General features: G+C 38.7%; 1 protein-coding gene across 2 annotated transcripts in view; it reads right to left on the reverse strand.

Annotated features, from left to right (window-relative positions):
• The window catches only part of LOC142344830 (dynein beta chain, ciliary-like), a 270411-nt gene that overhangs the window by 163851 nt on the left and 84278 nt on the right, over positions 1 to 22282 (reverse strand). For both annotated transcript variants that reach the window (XM_075396813.1, XM_075396814.1), the window contains exons 32-37: positions 18368 to 18537; positions 17589 to 17789; positions 17050 to 17210; positions 16396 to 16633; positions 15973 to 16114; positions 15456 to 15585 (exon numbers count right to left, since the gene is read on the reverse strand). In XM_075396813.1, coding sequence (XP_075252928.1) covers positions 15456 to 15585; positions 15973 to 16114; positions 16396 to 16633; positions 17050 to 17210; positions 17589 to 17789; positions 18368 to 18537 — 1042 coding nt within the window. The remainder of the gene's footprint in view (positions 1 to 15455; positions 15586 to 15972; positions 16115 to 16395; positions 16634 to 17049; positions 17211 to 17588; positions 17790 to 18367; positions 18538 to 22282) is intronic.

Genomic DNA, 22282 nt, shown 5'->3' on the forward strand with positions numbered 1-22282 from the left:
AGCAAGCATTGCTGTATCTAGAATTCCTGAAGCGAACCACCAACGTGCAAGATATCTTCACCTACACTTAGCCGGTAATGCACTCAACTATTACCTTCGACTCGCCGAAAACACAAGAAACGATCTAGACGATTCGCTTGAACAACTACGCAACCGATATGCAGGAGCAGACCAAAGAAGAAACTTTGAGCTCGATCTGCAATCGAGAAAGTTTGATCCAGTGAAAGAACAACCAGATGACTTCCTCACAGATCTGCAACGCCTCGCCAACCTCGCAATTGTGGACGATCCTGCAGCTCACATAGACCGCACTGACGAAAGAACAAGACGAATAAGAGAACAATTCATTCAAGGCATGCCCTTCAAGTACAAGAAAGTGTTGCTGAAAGAGAATGACAACATCACTGTAAACGAACTATGCGCTATCATCAAACGACGAGTCAGAATTGATCAGATAAACCCCGAACCACAATACACCACGGCATTCAATACACTAAACGCATCGGGAAACCCTGCTGTGGCCCAAGCCATAGAAAGCATAATGGCGGCAAGCATAGCATCAATGCAAGTAGCACAGCCACCGCATCAACGCGTGGAGAGTACTCAGTACCCTAGCTACAGAAGAGGAAATAACTACAGAGGCTACAACTACAACAGACAAACATACCAGTACAATGGAAACCAAAATGGCCGAGGATACAGTAACAACTACAACAGCAGAGGACGTAACCGTGGAAGCTTTCAGAGAGGTCGAGGAAATTATTCGAGAGGAAGGTCAAACTTCCAACAAAACGACCGAAGTAATGGACGTACCGAAAGATCTCTAACACCAATGAGGACATTTTGCAGAACATGTGCTAGCAATGAGCACACTGCCCGAGATTGTCCAGAACGTCAACCAGCATACCGCGATGGAAATATGCCATTCAATCAGCAATCAAAAAACTAAATAACTTGCATGTTTTTCTACAACATATACCAGATAGCATGACAAACTATAGCGAAAATGTATTTATAATACCTCTACAGTTCGAAACATTAATAATGAAAGCAGTAGCAGACACTGGAGCATTCAGTAGCGCCATGTCAAAGAAACATTTTGATAAAATAAGCAGAAACCTCTACCAAAAACCAGAAAAAACAAATCCTCCTGAAATAAAAGTTTCCACAGCTTTCCTACACCAATCACCTATTTTATTTACAGTCCAACTGACATTCAAAATTGGCCACTTACAATTTGAGGAACAGTTCATGGTGTTTGAAACACTTTCCGCTATCCTTCTTGGCTTTCCCTTCTTTGATAAAAATGAGATTATTATTGATGCCCACAACAGACTACTCCAAACACCAGAATTTACTTTTCAGCTAAATCTAATGCACATAAAAGGTAACAACAAACAAAAACGTCTCAACAGCCGAAAAAAAAATCATGCTCAAAACCAAAACAACCTATACGCTCTCACCTGGGGAACAAAAATCCCTGGAACTAATCCCATCGGAGGAAACTGATGCACAAGAACAAATTGGACTCGTAGAGCCTACTGTCAAATTTGAAAAAATGGGCCTTGGTCTAACAAGCACGCTTGACAAACTTACAAAAAACAAAACAACCACCCTACTCGCAATCAATACAACAGAAGTTCCACTTCACATTAGACAAGACTCTCCAGTAGCAACATTCGAAATCATCACACCAGAGCAAGCACGCTACCTGATACCACTTGAACCAAAACTTTTCCCATCAAGCGACTCAAAGAAAACAATAAAGCAAATAGAAAAATCTATAGAGAGAACAGCAAAAGGCGAAATAAATCATATAACAATAAAACACGAAAACGGATTCTGGTTTCCGACCCCAGAAACCAATCCCGACACATCCAAGATGAGTGAAGTTGAAAAACGCATATATGACGAACTTGTTAAATTTAAAAATCTTGAAGCAATTCAACCACTCTCGAGAAACGAAGACAGGAAAACTTTTCTGAACGCATTCAAATGGAGCGACAGCGTACTCTCTGACAAAGATAGAGAAAGAACAGAACAGCCTCTAGTCGAATTCAATGACATATTCACAAGGCACCGCCTTGACATTGGCTACACTCACAAATTCTCAGTCAAATTGACACCAGACACAAACAGACCTGTATACTCAAAAACTCAGAGAATTTCAATCCATCTCAAAGACGATTTGCTTGTTGAACTAGCCCTTCTCCAGTACTACGGAGTCATAACAACGCTCCCCTTCAGCCGCTACTCATCTCCAATATTTGCAAAACGGAAGCCAAACGGGAAGCTCAGAATATTAGTAGATCTAAGAAAAATAAACCATCTCATTAGAAACGACTACAACAATAACAACTTCCCGATAGCTACACTAGCAGATGCAGGCACCCACTTAGCCGGCAAGAAACTCTTTTGCAAGATGGATGGCAGCCACGGCTACTTCTCTGTACCAATGGCAGATGAACAATCAGTACAGTTACTGGCCTTCAACTTCGCATCGAGAACATATGCTTTTCAAAGACTAGCCCAAGGACTAAGCAGAAGTGTCAGCGCCTTTAGCTCATTCATGCGTCAAAACCTGGACCCCGTGATAACAGCGGATAAATGCTTTCAGTACGTCGACGACATTGGCATCGGAGCACATGACACAAATGACATGTTGGAAAAACTTCGAGCAGTCTTTACATGCATCCGAGAATCAGGAATGAAACTCGCAACAGACAAATGCGCATTTGGACTCAGAGAAATACAATTCCTTGGTAATACGATAACCTCTGAGGGTCTCACACCAATTACACAGAAGATTACAACTTTTCTGAAAACATTCAGAATGCCGCGAAACCCAAAACAAGTCAAACGAATGATCGGATTTTTTCAATTTTACAAAGCCTTTATCCCTGAACTCGCTGAAAAACTTTTACCGTTCTATCGTCTACTTAAGAAAGACACCAATTTTGTGATAGAAGAAGATCACCAAACTATGCTGGAAAAACTCACAAATGATCTAAGAACAGCCTGTGACCTTTCACTCAGATTACCCAAAGTTGACCAGCAATATGTAATAATGGCCGATGCATCCTTTTACGCAGCCGGATACGTACTAATGATAGAAGACTACACAACAAATGATGATAATCAGGAACTGAAAATTTATGCACCCGTCAGTTTTGGATCCAGAATTTTCCACCCAAACCAACTCAAACTTTCGATATATGCGAAAGAATTCCTCGCAGTTCACTTTGCCCTAGACACCTTTGCAAATATAATATGGGGATGTAAAAAACCAATTCTCATTTTGAAAGACAACAGATCAGTAACCCGGTTCTTTCAAACAAAAATCATACCGCCAACACTTTGGAATGCTCTCGATAATGTGCTCAGCTTCGACATCATACTGGGACACATACCCGGAAAAGCCAATTTAGCAGCGGACTATCTGTCGAGAATACACATAAACCCGAAAGAAAAGCTCGAGCTACGCATCAACTCACGCATACCGATGCACGAAATCGAAATCAACACAGCAGCAGATACACTTGACAATTCAATCAGTTATCTGAACAGCTCAGAAAATGACGATACCCCCAAAATTATGAAAACATACTTACTTGAGAGAAAACAAACCAGCGGAGAAGATCCTATGAATGTTCGAGCTGACGTTCAACTGCAAATTCTTGCACCTGCAACGCAACAAACAAACGCCATGCATGAACAAAACCCATTGGATGAATTCGTCACTCACGGGCACGGACCTTTAGACCTGCGTGCCGAACAACAAAAAGACAAAGATATCAAACGGGTACTGCTCTGGTTTGAGAGAGGTTCACCGACTACAGGACAATATCTATCCAGTGACCTAAAAAAAGTATCTCAAGCAGTTCCCAAGACTATCGATAACAGAAGGCGTCCTTCATCGCAAGTTCTATAACCACACTGGAAACCAATTTATTAAACAATATTGCGTCCCGTCGCACTTACAGAAGGAAGTACTCTACAGAATTCATAACAGTGTTTGGAGTGGGCACAAAGGAGTTTCACTGACAAAAGCAGAATTCAGAAAACGATTTTACTTCCCGAACTTCACTGAACGCCTAACAGAATATATCAGAAACTGTCTCACATGCTTGCAAACAAAACCAGCACCAACATCTGCATTGAAACCTCCATTACAACCACTTTCGTCTCTACAAAACTTCCCAGCAGACCTTTTACTAATAGATCTGGTGGGAAAGATGCACCCTTCTCCCTACACGTACATTCTCTCAGGTATTGACGTGTTCTCGAAGTACCTTTTCGCCACACCTCTTATGAAAGGCGACGCAGACATCGTAGCACGAGCCCTTGTCTCAATTTTTCTGAGACACTCCTACATTCCCTCAAGAGTCATATGTGACCTTGGTACTGCGTTTACATCCGAACTAATGAGCGAACTAGCAAACCCATTGGAGGTAGAGCTCAAACATTGCACACTGAAACATGCGCAAACCATTGGCTTACTTGAAAGAAACCACGCACCGCTCAAACAAATCTTGAGAATTAACGAAAACCAAACTTCCTCGGACTGGCATAGATACGTTGACATTGCAGTATTCATACACAACACAACATTTGCACCAGCTCTTGGGTGCACGCCATCTGACGTCTTTCACGGCAGAACACCGATAAATCCTTTGGACCTCAGATTTCAGAATACAAAATTATGGGAGTCTCACCCAAAATACGACTGCATTAGAGAGCTACAAGACAAAACTACGGAGCTTTTCTCCAGCGTAAAAGACAACCTTATCTCGTCTTATCTGAAATATAAAAAGTACTATGACAGAAAAGCCAACGCCACACCACTAAAACCCAAATCATACTGCCTGATCCTTGACCCAAAAAGCACAACACAGGTAGCAGTGATGAATAAACAGCAAAGCAGGTGGATACCATTATACAGAGTAGAAAAAGTGCACACGAATGCAAACTACATTGTACGCAAAACCAACACAAATTACACGCAATGTATCCATCGAATGAGACTTCGACCTGTGAAACCTCAATATCAAGTAGAAGACCTCGAACATGTAGACCCCGAAAACTTTGAAGCAGATCCCACCACACCAGAACAAGAGAGAGAACCACAGCTGTTCCACAACCAAGTCAGGCACCACATTAACGAAAACAACATACCATAACAGCAGCTACCCATAACAACACCAGATGCCCAGTCAGTTTCTTTCAACTCAAACATCCAAACAGCTAATTTTTCTTCTGAAGACCCGCCAATACAATTTCATGATATGACACACGAACCGACGTTTGACCAAGATGCATTCTTCGTGGAAGGCTCAGTTCCAAGCGCAAACACGCAAGAAACACCAGAATCAATTGATACAGGAGACTACGTCTTCTCAAACAACTCAAACTTCTTACCGTCCGACAGTCGTTTTGGCTCAAATCGACAATATAACCTTCGCAGAAATGATCATCTGGCATTGGCCCGAGAAAACTCGCTATATAACCTCTTGCAACCATCAGAAAAAGCAAAGGAAGAACAGGTAAAAGTCATAACTTACTTCCCACTTGACCACATCCCAGACCCAAACCTGACAATTGATACAACAGAAACTGATCACGATGAGAGCATTGCAGACTCACAAGCGACAAGCGCACAGTCGCGAAACCAGAGTCTCAATGACTTCACGTTCGATTCATCTGAAAATCTTGGCGATCTATTTGGTGACGTTAATAGCCCCGTCTACACGCCCCCAATATTAGACACTACAGGCGAAACCTTATACCGGACCAACTCGATCAACGATATTTACAACAATACAACCTCAAGCGATGATGTCCAACAACCGATATCCGACGAGAACAATGAGCACTCCCTTATAGGAGGCAACATTTCACAAATTGAAAATAACGAGAGCAATAGTGCTATTTCTCAACACGATAACCCAAGCACATCTTCACCACTTCCTCAAAGAGTATCCAACAGAGAACTAGCGGACCTTGGCCCAACGCTTCAAAACAGACGAAGAATTGTTCCGCTAACACTTCACCGTCGGGAGATCAACGGAAACCTTCACCAAACTTTTGGCTTCGAAGATGACAGCCAATAGGAATTGAGCACCAATTCTCTATTATACATACACATTAGATACGTCACCAACCAATGAAAACACTCCAAAAAAAATCCTAATTTAAAAGGAAAAAAGATACAGCTCAAATCATTTTCCACAACTCTGTACCTGAAAATCAGTCGCACAAAACTCTAATTGAATTTCACAAACAAGCCTATTTAGCCAAAATGCTCAATACCGTATTATTTTTACTACAGCTTTTACCCCTGATAAAAACGAACCAACCATCGGTGGCAACAAAAGATGGAGTATTATTCAACCTTCATCAGAAAAATCTATTGACAGAAAAATTTGTCAAAACTGAAATCCTGGTCCCCTACCCAATATATAACAAAACAGTGGAAGACAAACTGATCAACCTGACAAAAGAGATAGACAAAATGTGGACTTCAGAAAATTATGGATGCCCATTGAACTTCACAAATATGACTGACTCGACAGCAGGCCTCCACTGGATAGCGCAACAAACAATGATAGAAAACCAACAGGCCCAACACGACATTGTAAACCTCAAATTGGAAATGAACACACTACTAAGAGCAAACAGTCAAACTTCTACAACACTGCAAAGACATCCCCGCGGTGCGGCTGCCGCAGCAGCAGCAGCCGCAGTGCTTGGAATTGGAATAGGAACAGGCGACAAATTACTATGCTTCATCAAATCAGTGTTTGGAGGATGCGACAAAAGAGTGGCTAGAAACCAGAAAAACATCAGACAAGCAATGGCTTATCTTCAATACCTAACCGATCATGTTGAACAAATAACAATCCAAAACAATGAAAAATTCTATGTTGTATCAGGTGAACTGAAAGCCATCAAAGAAGCCCAGAACGAAATTATAGAGACACAAAACAGGAACTGGGAACTTGCTGAAGGACAATTCAAGGCGTTACGACAAAACGTGCACCACATGAGAAACTGCATCCAATACTTATACGTAAGAGAACAAATCAATCAACATAGTCTTGTACTTAGCAATATTTTTCAAGCAATACTTGCTAACATCAAAACATACCGATCGGCCCTTTATACATTTCGAATCAACATACTGAATGCCTTGACGCCTCTCATGAATCAGCTATTACCAATGTCATTAGTCCCAAGGGAGCAGTTGCATGAAATTCTTACGATTGTTCATTTGCAACAAAATGGACAACAGGATCGATTATCTCTAGCCGTACCAATCCAAGAGATTCTCTCATACTATGAAACGAAATTAGTCACACAAGTCGAGGCAATTGATGCAGGTCTTATACTTACACTTGCAATTCCAATGGCTTCAAAAAGTACAGTTATGAACGTATTGCATGCCATTCCCATCCCAATGCCGGACGGGGATACGGGTAAAGCTTTAGTTTGGCGACTTGAAGCCAAATACATGGCCGTCTCAGACGACGGAGAAGAACTAGCGTTTATCGATGAAGACGAGCTCGCAAATTGTATCGGATCCCAAAAATACGCAATATGCACCAAAGCCATTCCAACAGAACAGACTTATCAGTCCTGTATGGCTACTTTACTTTACCACGATGACGAGCTACTTGCATTGCAACGCTGTCAACTGAATGTAGTAGAATTGCCGTTGACTGAAAAAGCACGCAATCTCGGCTTCGGTCGTTGGTTAATAACATCGTCCAAAGACGATTATACACTCATCGAAAGCGCTGGTAATGGCAGCAATCCATTGGCAAGAATTGAGCATCCTGGGTGCAGAGTGTGTATCATCACACTGGGATGTGGAAAACAGCTTAGAGGACCAAATGTTCATCTTCGCTCAGACCTCACTGCTTGTGACACAGTACCGGCAATACGGTTAGATTTTCAATTGCCAGATCCAATAAGTACACTCTTTAAACTACTGCCCCCATTGGATGAACTACCAAACTTCTCATCAAGATCTGAGGCACAAATTCAAATTCTTCAGCAAATTCAACCAGAGTTCAAAAAAATGGAAACACGGCGAACAAACAGCAAATCAATAGAACAAATGGCCGAACCAATTTTAGAAAGAATAAGAGCATTCAAGCCCGAACTCGAACACCGATTCGAACAGTACATACCATGGAAAATGTCTCTTCTTTTCGGATTTTTATCCTTCTTGATTAGCGTATTACTACATCTAACTTATTCGCATCTTTTACACAAATGGGCAAAACTTCACCGACGTTTCCCTTTCCGAATAACACACGAAGGACGGCGAATAAAAACAAAACCAGTACAAGTTGTCGCATTAAATGACTATGAATACCTACAAGAACATCCAGAACATCCCCTGCACAAATGCTCATTAGTACTACCACTCGAAATTAAAACTGAGTTCGAAAACCAAAACGAAGAAAACATAAATAAACCTCGCACTCCTTACACATTCCTAAGAGACTACATCAGGAGACTAAAACGTAACGAAGAACCAACTATCAAAATTGATCATGTCAACAGGCCTGCCGCACCGAGTCAGCCCATCTATACACATATACCGGAACACCCACCGATATCCCATTACGGAGCTTACCCTCTCAGAACGATCAATACAGGGAACGTTTAAAAAAAAAACCTGACTGGGACTCGAACCCTCAACTTCAGCATGAGAGTGCAGCGCGCTACCAACTGCGCTAAGTGGGACGGCCGCGTGGTCCGTAAAAACAGCTTATAAATCAAAAAAAGGAAAAAAAAAGTTAAATTTTTTTTACCCTTCCCCTTTTCTCTACCCCCTTACCCTTACCCTAGCTTACCCTTACACCCCTTTGCCCTTTCCCAGATTTTCCCACATTATGGAAGCACCGGGAACCCGCCGGGATTCGAACCCGGAACTCCAGCTCAACGGCCAGAGATACTAACCACTGAACTAAGTCACTTGTTAAAAGTTATCAATTACATTCACTTCTACTCTGCCGCAAATTAGAAATTTTGTGTTAGCACTGAGCAAGGAAAACAAAATTTAAAAATAAATTTTTTTTAAAAAAAAAAAATAATTATTAATGAACAACATTTATAATAGCCCTAAATAAACCAGAGGGACCTATCCTCCATCGGCAAAGTACCCACCATTATATTTGCGAAAACTTAATTCAAAATTTTGATATTACTCGAGTATTTAACCAAAATTTTCATTACTTGCAATTATTCTTTGAGAAAAATCAACAAAGAAAAATTACAGAGCAATTCCCCTTAAACCTCCATTGTTAAAGGCGGGGATTTGCTCCCTACCTTTTTATCCACCGACGAATTTATTTTTATAAAGAATTTATACTGACGCACTAAACAACGGAGTAATAAGATGCAACTCCCGAAGGAAACTTATCAATTATCTGTCAAACCGAGAAAAAGAAGGAAATCCATTAACCCGGAAGGCGAACTGTCCATCAATCGCAATGACAGCCTATAATGGAACACTAATCAACCCAACCAGGGATAATTCCCCACAATCCCAATTAATCGAAATGTCAAATTTCCCCCACTTCCCCCGCAACACTATCAATCATTCAAACTACTTTCTGCCTGCTAACTACCAGCAACACTCTTTATTGCTAACTGTTCATTCTCTCAACCTATAACAATTTCTTCGCGGATAGAAACTTGAAAATTATTTCAAACAACTTAAACAATTTTCCTACAACTAAAATTTTACCTTTTGCATTATTTCAAACATTTTATAATGAATCCAGTATATCACTTCAGAATTAAAGTTGAGCCGCGCATCAACACTACATTCAACGGCCAGCCAGCTTATATTACTGAATACAGCATTGCCTTTTTTACAGATCGTGAAGCACTAATCAGAATTAACATGCAACAAGACAATATTGTCAACAATATTTACTCAATTTCTTTTATCCCCCTTACAGTGAATGAGACATCAGCCGTATGGCAAACAATTCTACAATGTATACAATCGGGAAATAATTATATTAATGTGAATTTCTACCTTAACTCAGAAGGAGAACCAGTTGCAGTAGAACCATCGCAACCAACCATTTCTGAAAGTCCCGAAAGCCCTGACCCTACATCAGACCACAATTCAACTGAATTAAATTATATTCCAATTTCTCCCCCATCACCCATTCCATTCTCAGATGACTCCATGTAAATTTCCTCAAACATTTGCATTTATATTCCATTAAAAATCTTATCTTATGTCTTATCCACCAACCCCAACTTTCACCACAATTGACCAATCAGAAGACACCATTCCTTACATCTCTCCAATTCCAACCCAATTTCCACTTTATGCATACTTTCTCACTGATTTTGATATAAAACTTGCAGTCTTTTCTGAATACTTCATATTCCCCTGCAATACCTTATGCTTCTGGATTAACTTCTTGGACAATAATCAAGACAAAAAAAATCACTTTGGAACCAGATCATCCAAATTTTCTTACCTTTTTGAATTTCTTACAGAACACCGAAGAAGAATTTTTAGAAGGCGAATTTGACCTGTAATTTTTTTTTTAAAAAAAACCATATTTACTTATTCTTTCCCTGATATTTACAAATTTCAAAACCTAGCACCTCAACAATTTTGAATTTTCTTAAAAATCATGACAAGCATTTGGGACTAAATCCGAAATTACGTTGGCCCAGAAGACATCGCCCCAAAATTACACACCAGCCACAACATCAACGTTTGCGTAAAAGTCGGAATCCAATATAGGGAATGTTTTTTCAACGAATACGCAATATTAGAAAATGGAACCATCGTGATCTGGGCACACTCCCATACAGGCCTTCTCACGAAAAAATGTTTTTTCTACACAACCTGTGAATACTACACCTACGTTTACCATTTCATTACTTCATCCCAAGGTACCCAACTAGCCCACCAATTCTGGGATTTTATTCAGATGGACAATGAAGACCCCATTGAGTTCGACCCTGTTGGCATCCGTGTATTCACTTAGACTTGCATAATTTTCTCTAATTTTTATCCGAAATACTTTTTTAAAATCTTTTTTCATGAGTCGCAATTAATTTAATGTAGTACTTATTTTATAAACACCGCAAATTATTCAAATGTAACGCCTCCTCTTCTTATTTTTAATTTCTTACCAATTTAATTTTTTACTTCTGTCCAAAAAAAATTTTTTTTTACTCGTGAGTCACAACTCGTGAGCACAATGAGCAAGCACCCCTAACATAGCAAACTATTATTAACCAATCTATTCCCAACCATTATCAACAAAAATTAACATCCCACCTTGTTATCACTTCGAAGGGCACGCGATTGAAAGTCAAAAAATTAATTGCTTACACTACATACGACTGTGCAAAATAACGACCCAAAAAACTCACGAAACATCATTTTTTTCCAAAACAAAACCAAACTAACACAGACAGGACCCTTACCGATTGCTCAGTATCAACAAAAAAAGATCCTTTCAAAACACGTTGAAAGGGCACGGGCTTGAAATAATAAAATCTCAAAAAATTTGAAAAAAAACCCTGGCAGTATAGTTCCAACCCAAAAAAAAAATGTAAATTAAAGTTGAACAGCTCACTTATTCCATTGAAGGACCCTTTGGAGGAAGAAACGAATACACAAAATTCTCGTTATCGTTCGATTGCGTTTTCGTTTCCCGTTTCCCACCCCATTTTCTTCGATTACCTCGTTTGTTATTTGTTTTTAAAATTAGACCACTATTAGCAAAACTTTGCACATGCTCAGTCACATCACTAGCACCACCAGTTGATACTTCTCTTTCTTTCGCCCAGTCTAACACTGCCTTTTTATTTTTATTTGATATTACAATTCTTTTTACCACACCTTTACGTACACCATAAGCAAACGATCCCAAAGTCCGATCAACAACAACTTGATTCGATTGATCACGCGCCTCCCAGCCAGTCACCAACGACAAACCTCTTGTAAAAGTTAAAACAGCATGCGCACACAACGAAGGCTGGCACAACACATTATCTTTCGTCGGAATGAAAAACCAAACATCCTTTCCCAAACCACTTGCAGAAGGACCCCTCTTAATTAAATCCATAAAATATTGCGGAGTACCCATAACATTATTAAAATCCCTTGATGTCTGATAACTTCCACAAATCAGAAACAATTTCTCACCACACGGCGTTTTCGAAACACTATCATTACCCCCAATTTCAACATGTGCCGCCGTCCACCACTCATTCCATTGTACCATGGCATCTCTCCTTACACCAGTAAAAGCATCAGGCAAAACACCACTCATCAAACCATCCACACAAAACGTCCAACCTATTGAATTACACAAACCAGCATACGACCCAACTTCTTGATACAACCTGCTATCACCACTCTCCAACTTTAATTTACTAACATAATTATACACATCGCCCTGATTTCTACAGCCCCGGAACCCTTCCACTAAACTTTCTTGCAATCCCACAATTTCTTCATTATTTATTGCCAATGGTACCTTTGGCCAACCATTCTCTCCAACCAGTCCCCCTTTACCTTCTATAGTTAATTTATTCTTTAAGGAGTTCCAACTATTTATACCCCGCCCATCGACTGTTTCCACTTCTTTCCATCCGAGACTTATTAATTTTTTCCGATCGTAGTACTGATGTTTGAACTCGTTCATTTCGATTAGCAAATCTTGTCTGCCTCGTGTCGTTCTAAACACGATAATTCTGTTTTAAAAAAAATATATTAATGCTAGCCTATGAAATCCTAAATTGTTATAAGTAATTAACGAACCTTTTAGTGTCCATACTTTGATAAAATAGAATATTCCGTTTCTTCGTTATTACAATCGTTTTTGCAAAGCTTCGATAAAAGATCCAATAGTCGATGAGTAACGCCGCTATTAAAGTTTGACCTCTCCGCAGTAAACGTATTCTGAATAACTTGATCAATAGAGCAGTCAATCACACTGTTCTCAATTTACTTTCCTCCAAAACTTCCATTAGTGACTGTCAATTACTGCCATACCGAGGGAATTACTTCCGAAAACTCCATTAGTGACTGTCATTTACTGCCATGCCGAGGGATTTACTTCATTACTTTACTCCCCTCACAACGTGGAGCAAATGGAACTGCCACACTTGACAGATCACTACTACATTAATCTTCCTGGGAAAAATGCAAATAAACCCGAAGAGATTATCAAACAACTGTCATACTGATACAAAATCTAATGAACGGCCTCCCACTCTAACATTACTCAGAAAAAAAAAGAAACTATTCATCACTTTATCTATTCAGTCCCACTTTCATTGTTAACAGCGAAGAAAACAGTAGCAGAGAAAATGAACTATCAGCCTGACCCCCCACAACTCTTCTCCTTCGACGGGAGGCTCGCCCTGCTTATAAAAATGGGCATACCACAGACGCTCATTTACCGCACTTACGTGCAAATTACCTACGTGTGGCAGGGCGAGCCCACGAACCTGGACGTACTCAGAAAAACAGCCCTCATTCCTAGACGAAGCAGCCTTATGCCTCATTTAAGGAGAGTTGTGGGCGGTCAGGAGGCCCTTAATTTACGAATCGAGCCTCATCACTACGTCATCCGACATTTTTAATCTATTTTTATACAACACTGCACGTCTCTATTTTTCTACTGCATGCTTACTACGCCTGCCACGACCAACACGAACATCATTGAAACACTTGGCAAGAATCGAGGACACAAATCTTCAATCCCACCATCACCAACTGGACACATATGGCTCCGATATGGCACGAAACTCACATCCACTTGGCCAACGCGGAATGTAGTATTCTTTTCACAACATACAGCGGTCGCGTTCCCCAGCTCAATTTCTTCGCATACATCAGACGACAAAACAAGAGGCCACAAAAGAGCAAACAGACAGTAAACTTTCAGCATTTTGATCTGGAATACTCAATAAAAACTTAGAACAAACCACTATTGATGTTGCTTTCCATTTATACTTAATTAGCCCAGTAAATCCCTTGACTTTGACAATACCACTAATCAAGACCCACTTGGCACAGCACACTAGGCAACCCTGTTTATAATCATAAGATTAAAGGTTCGAAACCCATCGCCTCCGCTTTTTCTAAAGAGCCGTAATATGACGATGCTAAATTTTGATTGGTTGAAAAAGACTTTTATAAATTCATACAGCACGCATTTTATTATCTTGAAATTCAGACAGACGATTGTGCTCAGTACAGTTCAGTTGCTTTCCATATTACTTGAATTGAAAAACTTGTAGCAGAAAAAGAGCGTTTTTACCGAACCCGCGCTTCGAATAGCACTTAGCAAAAACTTGCAATTAAAAGCCTTTATTAGAAAGGATATTGCAACGATAACTCTGTCTTCATACAATATAGTACTTGGCACTAGCACCTACATAGCTGCTTCTAAAAAGATAAAAAAAGGAAGAAGCAAACAATAAGAAGAGAGTTATCATACATTCTATAAACTTTTGCATACGCAACTTTACTGTTGTGCTTATTGACGTTTATTGCACCTTTGCGTATGCGAAGAGGTGTAAAAATACAATCATCGAAATCCTAAAGGTATGAAAATATCATTTTTAGGGCATTCCGTGGCCAATGGCTGAAAGGGCAAATTTCAATAGATTTCGCTTCTTGTGAAAACGAGTTAAAATATTTTCAATTCATTGTAAACCAATTCTCACGATGGAATACAGTTACGCAAAACGTGGAGAAAAAATACTTTTATCTTTTAAAAAAGAGTACATTTTATAAATAGTACTCACGGATAGACGAGACCCATTTCTGTCAGTTTGAGCATGTAATCAGCCGAAATTTTATTGCCTGAATTTTTTTAGATATTATTTGAGAGCATACACTCAAAGACTCAATTGTTGTTGTTAACAGTGCAACGATGATTTGCAAAACTACATTGTCTTTCTAATCCACAATTTTATCGAGATATTATCGGGATACTTTTTATATAAATCACCAAAAAAGATTAATTAATTTCTGTCTAATTGACAATATCCTAGTTATTAAATTCTTCAACGGCGGAAGAATGCGGCGCGTGGGAACTATGACGTAGAAATCAGTTAAAAAAAATTTCAAAACAATTTTCCCACTCGTCCCAAAAACACGCATCATGGAATACATTTGCACACATATCCAATTTTTAAGCAAATTTGAACTATATTAGCTTCGTGAATTGACAAAATCAACAAAAGAGAAGTGACAAAATCAACATTGGACACCTAATGGGTTGGGGGCTTAATCTCACGCGGGAAACAGAAACAGTTCGTCAGTCAAACTGTTCAGTTCTAGTGAATTTCTTTCCACGTTTTAACAATTTCTGAATAAAAATATAAAAAGCTATTTATAAAACAAGAACGACTTTAACCAAAAAAAGTTCAAGATGGCTTACTGGGCAAGTACTTTTGCTTCTGTAAATGCTTCTGCAACCAACATAATCTCAGCAATCAGTGCGAAGTCAGGCACTACCATGGCACAGGGCCTGAACAGAGCCTTCAAATTCTCAGGCAGCTCCGTACGACCTGAAACAACACAGTAAAGAGTAGGAAAAGATGGAAACTGACTTGAAGACCTTCAAGTGGGGACGACGCTGTACAAGTACCTACACTTTGTTCACAACTCCAATGAAAGTGTGGAAAAGTGGGCTTATATGAAAAGAGTGATCAATGTATTGAGGTTTGGTGCTTTGTTTAGGACAAACTTGAACGGAAAAGATCATGAATTTGAGTGCTGTTTTAGAATTTTTATTAAAAATTATTATTAGCTTTATAAAAACTTAAACTAAAAGAAAACTCCAGTTGTCTAAAGACAAACTAGAAACTTTACGTTGAAATTGCTATGACTGTCCACTGTAAACAAATTTGCAGCTGAAAATAGCTGATTGAACTTATTAATATTGACAAGCATACCTGCGTATCCAGGGTTCATGGTGATGAACATTCCCACCGATCTCTTCAGACTGATCTCTTCAGACATGAAGCTGAACTTTGCCCTCTTGTCCTTCACAGCATCCAATACTGATTTGACCTGCACTGCTACCACCGACAGTACCTATAAGCAATATGCATGATCAGGCACAATCAACCACGCTCAATTTTTGCTGCCAAATTTCAAAATTAAGTCAAATTAGATAGACGGTAACAAATTATTATCATTGACTTCATTGAATTAGAATTCTTCGTTAACCAAAGGCGCCCTATTATTAGAACTTAATTTTGAAAAAAATCAGTTTTTGTTGAAAATTCGTAGCTTTCATTCATTAAGCGAAATATATGAAGAAGTAGCAATTGAATGAATAATTTGGTTTGTATTGAAATGACACATTAAAATACCTCGACTGAAATCCGGTTGAATTCATCAAAACAGCCCCATGCTCCAGTCTGAGCCAGTCCCTTGTAGATATTGCCACACGATTTGTAGTCCATCTGTTCTGAACAGTTGAACACGTACACCATTATGCCCAGGGCTCTGCCCAAGTCCTTGGTCGTCTCTGTCTTTCCAGTTCCGGCTGGACCCGCGGGACCTCCTCCCATGTGCAGGTGGAGGGATTGGGTGAGGGTAATGTAACACCTGGTATAAAAAAGAATGTAATTTTCAGTTTCATCCAATAGTAAATACGTGTAAATGCATTTCAACTTTAACCAAAGCTGTTTGAAAAAATTTTGAACAAATTTGTTAGTTCTTTGCCATTATACCCCCAAGCTTAGAGGGCATATAACGTATATCCCCCATCATGGTAAACATACCATTATGGGGGAGGGGCTATATTTTTGTGGTGGGGGGGGGGGCTATAATGGGAAAGAACCAATTTCTTCAAAGCACTCCAATGGAGTAGGTGAATCAGGTTGTGGATATGACGAGGCTTCCAATCGATGTAAGGGGCTTGTATATAGTCCTTGGCATAACGGAAAACACCCGAAAAACGGGCGGTCAAAACCTGAAAGAGCTCAGATTTATTGATTGGTATAATAGTTTAATGGACTAGCCTGTCTGTGAGAGGTGTTATGACGAGACGTGGAGTGTTTCCCAAGTACTCGTACCAGTACCTGAACTGGGCATCACAAATGTTTGCAAAGCAGTGTTTCTCCTCGTCATCATACCTGTGTCTCAATTGAGACAGCCACGTGAATGCCTGTGCACTGTCTATCTGTAAAACACATGCACAACGTATAGTTAAGTTGAATAAATTTATGGCTCACTAAATTTCATTAATTTTTTAAAATCAATTTTCAGAAGTCTTGTATTTTGAGACGCCCCTCTGAGATTTTCCGCTCAAAAATTGAAAGCTGTTTCCAGATTTGTGAAATACAATGGTGTTCTAGCAATTTTACAAACAAAAACAAATTTTCTGATGACTGCAGTCATTTATCAACTTTTAGTACAAAGTCATGACTGACCCTTGAAAGATATTGCAATAATTGTCAACTGGGTCATTTCAGTACAATGGATTGACATCGGTTGCCATCTTTCAACAATAAGCTACTCTTAACTGTGATTATATCAAAGAACAAATAATTTTTCATGCCTTGTTGACGATGAGTTTCTGCACGACATCCCTTGCATGTACATCAATGGTGCATATGGTCATGATCTTCTGTCTGTCTCCTTTGGTGAGGTTGCTGATCAGAAGTTCTATCAGTGCTCTTAGCTGTCCGATCTGTTTCTTGTTGTAGTCCTTCAGAGCATTCTCGTATCCCTCCTCTAGACGCCCAAATGCTATCCCCACCTGTTAAATACAATACACGGCTGTTGATCAAGCACCCATTTACATAGTAACAGTATAACTTTTGAGGGTGATGAAGAAATATGCTCCAAAAGCAGCTGAAACGTTATTTTAAAAAAATTGTTTTGTTAATTTTGAGCCAGAGATTCTTTGATTCTTTCATACTTAGTGTGCTTTTCGAAGTCTCACAAGAGTTCAAGGTTTTACATGAGATCAACAGTCATAGCATCAAAGCTAACTGCTTCAATCAAAACTCCTATATGATGATATCTATTAGACTACTAATTTTCCACTGGCCTCTTTTCAATAAAGGGATAACTTGACTTCTAATAAAAAATAGTGTAGGCTAACCCCCCCCCCCCCCCGTCCACGGGTTATCGATTTTATGAAAATACTTAAAAAGTCGAAGGGAGGGGGAATTACAGGTTCGACCTTAATTAAATTGTTAAATTGTTGACAACACTAGAGACATCGCCCCAAAGTATTTTCAAAGTCGTGTCACGGTTTTTTCAGACCCAATATCGGCCGACGGGACGTTTTATGAGTCGACTTTTCAACTATGGCAAGTGATTTTTAGTTACCTCAGTGGTCCACCATATCTGTGTGGTTGCGAGTGCGGGTTGTGCTGGCCAGTCGAATATCCAGACCTCCCTACTCTTCTCTTCATATGCTATGACTGCCTCTGTGATCTTACACCTCACACTCTCCTGCATCCTCACTTCCACACTGTTCAACCACTGCTCCACTTGACCTAGTCAAATATTATTTCTATTGATTTATTTCATTAAAAATACTATACAGTTGTTTAACTTTCCTCGTGAACAGAACTTTTTAATTTCATTATGGGCCTCAATCTCTGGACTGGGCCCTGATCAGACTAGTTACAGTCCGCAGAGTAGGTTCCAGACTCTGTCAATTGGTAAATCCCCGTGTGCAACCCAAGACGCTCTTATCAGAGCTACTTGCGTCGCGCACATCAACCTGGGGCAGTGTGAACAAATTAATGACAGTTCTTGCACTGATAAAGGCATTTAAAGCCCGCTATACGTTGGGACTAGCAATCACAATTTATATAGCCATTATAATATTGCATTCAAAAGGCTTAAAATTATAAGTTATAGGTGGTAATATTATATAGGTGGAAATGACTGGCTAGAAATGACCCGCGGCATTATGACAGGGTAGAAATAAGCTTGACCACAATTGAGCGCCTTATTGTCACTTAAGGTAAATTCAGCCCAATGAATTACTGCTCCAATTGAACTAACTAAGGATTGAATGCTTCTATTTGATTCCCGAGTGATTGTTGTAACATTGGCAGCAAGATCGGACGCCAGCAGATTGCTTGCGAATTTGCCAGACAAAAAACGTGTGCAATGTAGTCAAAATTCCCATTATTGTTGCCATTACAAAAGCAGCAAAATTTCTTAGGAAGACGTTTTTAGCGTCATTTTTAGCACCAACTAGCTGGTGTTCAAATTAGCGTTAGTCTAATTGTTGTATTTCTTAAAGTTCAAGTTTAAAAATCGTTTTTATCATCTTGAAACAGATGCCCCGGTTGAAAATTCATCGCTTGCTTTCTTTTTACAAGAACACAAAAAAGCAGGAGTAATAATCTTCATTTTTAAAGTGAAACCCTAATTACCAAAAAATTTAGCAAAAACAAAAAACATAGCAGGCAGATTGCCACAATAGATGCGAAATGGATTTGCCGGCTGGGGAACATAGATAAAACAAACACAGAAGCGAGTTCATGGAGTTGCTGACGTGATCCATTAAACCTATTCAAAACTCAATACAGCTTAATTTTTTTTTAAAAAAAATCACAAAATTTAAAACACTTTATTAAGAGTAACCCTAAGTTAGCTTTTTATAGGTGTTTAAAGTCCCGGTAAAGAATAGTGAACCGCAGTTAATAATTAATTTTAAAAAGATTTGTAATTCAATTAATTCGCACTGCAAATGGTTGTAACAAATGATGTCAAGTACAAAAAATTAATTCACAGCGGAATGCAAAATTAAAAAAATTGGTGTATTGAGACTTACTGCTTGGAAAAAAATGCATTAAAAAAATGTAAACGTCTGACAGCGAAACAAAAAACATTGCAGGACAAGTCCTGACGTACAATTCGAAGATTTTTTTTGACTAACCAAAAACTAGACCTAGAACGGACTATGAATGAATTGGAAAAAAATTCCAAAAAAAAATTAGCTCAAAAAAATCACATCAAAAAAATTTTAAAAAACTGAAAATCAATGTAAAAATGCCAAACGTGAACAAAAAACCACTAGCGAGAAAGAGAAAATTGGTTCAAACAAAAAACTAGGCCTACAATGAACTATGAATGGATTGGGAAAACTATTTAAAAAAAGCCAACCTGCAAAATAAAAAAACAGTAAAAATCAAAGTGAAATTGCCGCATGTGAACAAAAAAACCACTAGCGAGAAAGCGAATTTTTGTTCAAACACCGTTTTCTCACTCTACTTTAAAATTAGAGTGAATAAATTTCACGCCGCAAAACCACTCGCTTTTTCGCTCCACTTCTGGTTTCGCCGTGAACAAAATCACTACTCCAAATTGACTTCAAAAATCATGAAAATGTGTTAACAGATCTTAAAAAAGACAGCGCCCCAATACAATTCAAATTCTTTTGATTGTAAAAATAGCAGATGTCACGAACAAAAATTCAAATATTTTTCCTAATCTAAACAAAAAATGGAAACAAAAATGACTATAAATCCAAAACCATTCAAAGAAAAGTAATGAATAACAACCAGAAAACAGTTTTAAAAAACTTAGCGAAAAGGTCGCACGTGAACCAAAAATATTTTTAGCGAGAACAACGTACGCAACAGAACAGAACTACTTTAACTTTTCACCTATTTTGTGGCGTGACCAAAAACCACACCAATTCGACTTCAAAAATCAGCAAAATGTGTAAACAGAGCTTTAAAAAACAAAAGCGCCCCAAAAAAAAAGCATTCAATCTGCACAGCCAAAATAAACATCGCCGACTAACGACGAACGAATTGCTCTCAAACGGTGGCGAGGTGAAAGTTTTGTAGTCTTCAGTTTAAGTTTATGGAGTGAGGATGGATGAAAGTGCGATGGGGGAAAACAAGAATGGACGCATAATTGGAGAGTGGGTACACAAACAATATAACAAGGCTCTTAATATCTCAAATTTGCACCTATATTGGTTTGGGAGCGTTCAAAAATTTAGCACTGCTTGTTTTTTGGCATCTTTGCAGCCCAACATATGTGGTGCTATAAAGTATTCTGGTTATTCGACGGAAAAATACCGTATTCCAATTTCCAATTTACCATTTAAATTATTAATAATGCCCGCAATATTGATAAAAGATTTCCGAGCTGTTACAAATACTGTCTCTCCAACCTGAAGAATTTCTATCACTTAACCTTGTTCGTTGTCGATATCTTTTCCCTATTCCCAAATATTGCCTTTTTATATAAACAACGGTAAAGACCTCTTTACAAAAACCGGATCAAAAATCTTTTATATCCGAGCTATCGGTAGGCTTAATTTTTCTATAGAAGTAACATCGCATTTACCAATTTATCGTTAATATATTTGTCAAAAAATGTAATATTTTTCAGGTTAACATTTAACACAGTATTTTCTTATCTAATATAGTATAAATAAAATTGAAAAAGGAAATAGAACCTCTAAAATATGACGAAGTAGCCTTGCATGCAACAATTTGAGCGGCACATTTTTTTCAATATGGAGGTCATGTTTTGGCAGACATCAGCACAATCATGTCCAACAAAAACAAAAGCTGCGTTCGCTAAGCTAAAGACTATTACGAGCGAAAAGCTGATATTGTTTCATAATCACTGTTGGGATCAGCCACAAACTGGATAAACTGGATTTTAATATGTTTTAGGAAAGTTTTGTTGTACCACTTATTGTTGAATTGACTATCCAATGAAATTTGTTTGTTCACGGCATAAAGAAAATGTTTCCTTTTGGAAAATGCAAAAAAAATGAAAACGCTGTCAAAAGGTAATGATCCACGAAAAACTTCCAACAAGCTATCAAAATTTTTTTGGGCAGTTTTTCTGTTATAGTTCAACCCTAGCCGCCCTGCTGCTTCAGCAGATAAAAGTCGTTTTCATGTCAGAGAAAAATTTTGAGGACACCCTTCATCTATTTGAATTCTCTTATTAAGATCGTACAAGATTAAAGCAGATAACCACCCGAGTTCAACTACGACCAGTTTAAGCAGGATTGTAGCACATGTAAACAATTTTTCTTACCATATTTAAAAGTCTACTTTAGTCAATCACAAGACAATGGTTGATACTAGTGGTTAACTGGGAACATCCTGCACGACTATTATCTTGCACAGTGTCGCATATTTAACATTTTTTTTACCAATCGTGCCAACAGAGCTAGAGTCGTATAGAATCTTTTGAGCGCATGTTACAATTTCGTTATGACAGTTTACCAACACATTTGCTTCTTTTAGG

Source organism: Convolutriloba macropyga, chromosome 8 (assembly GCF_964194025.1).
Source record: "Convolutriloba macropyga chromosome 8, txConMacr16.3, whole genome shotgun sequence".
Classification (NCBI taxonomy): Eukaryota; Metazoa; Xenacoelomorpha; order Acoela; family Convolutidae; genus Convolutriloba; species Convolutriloba macropyga.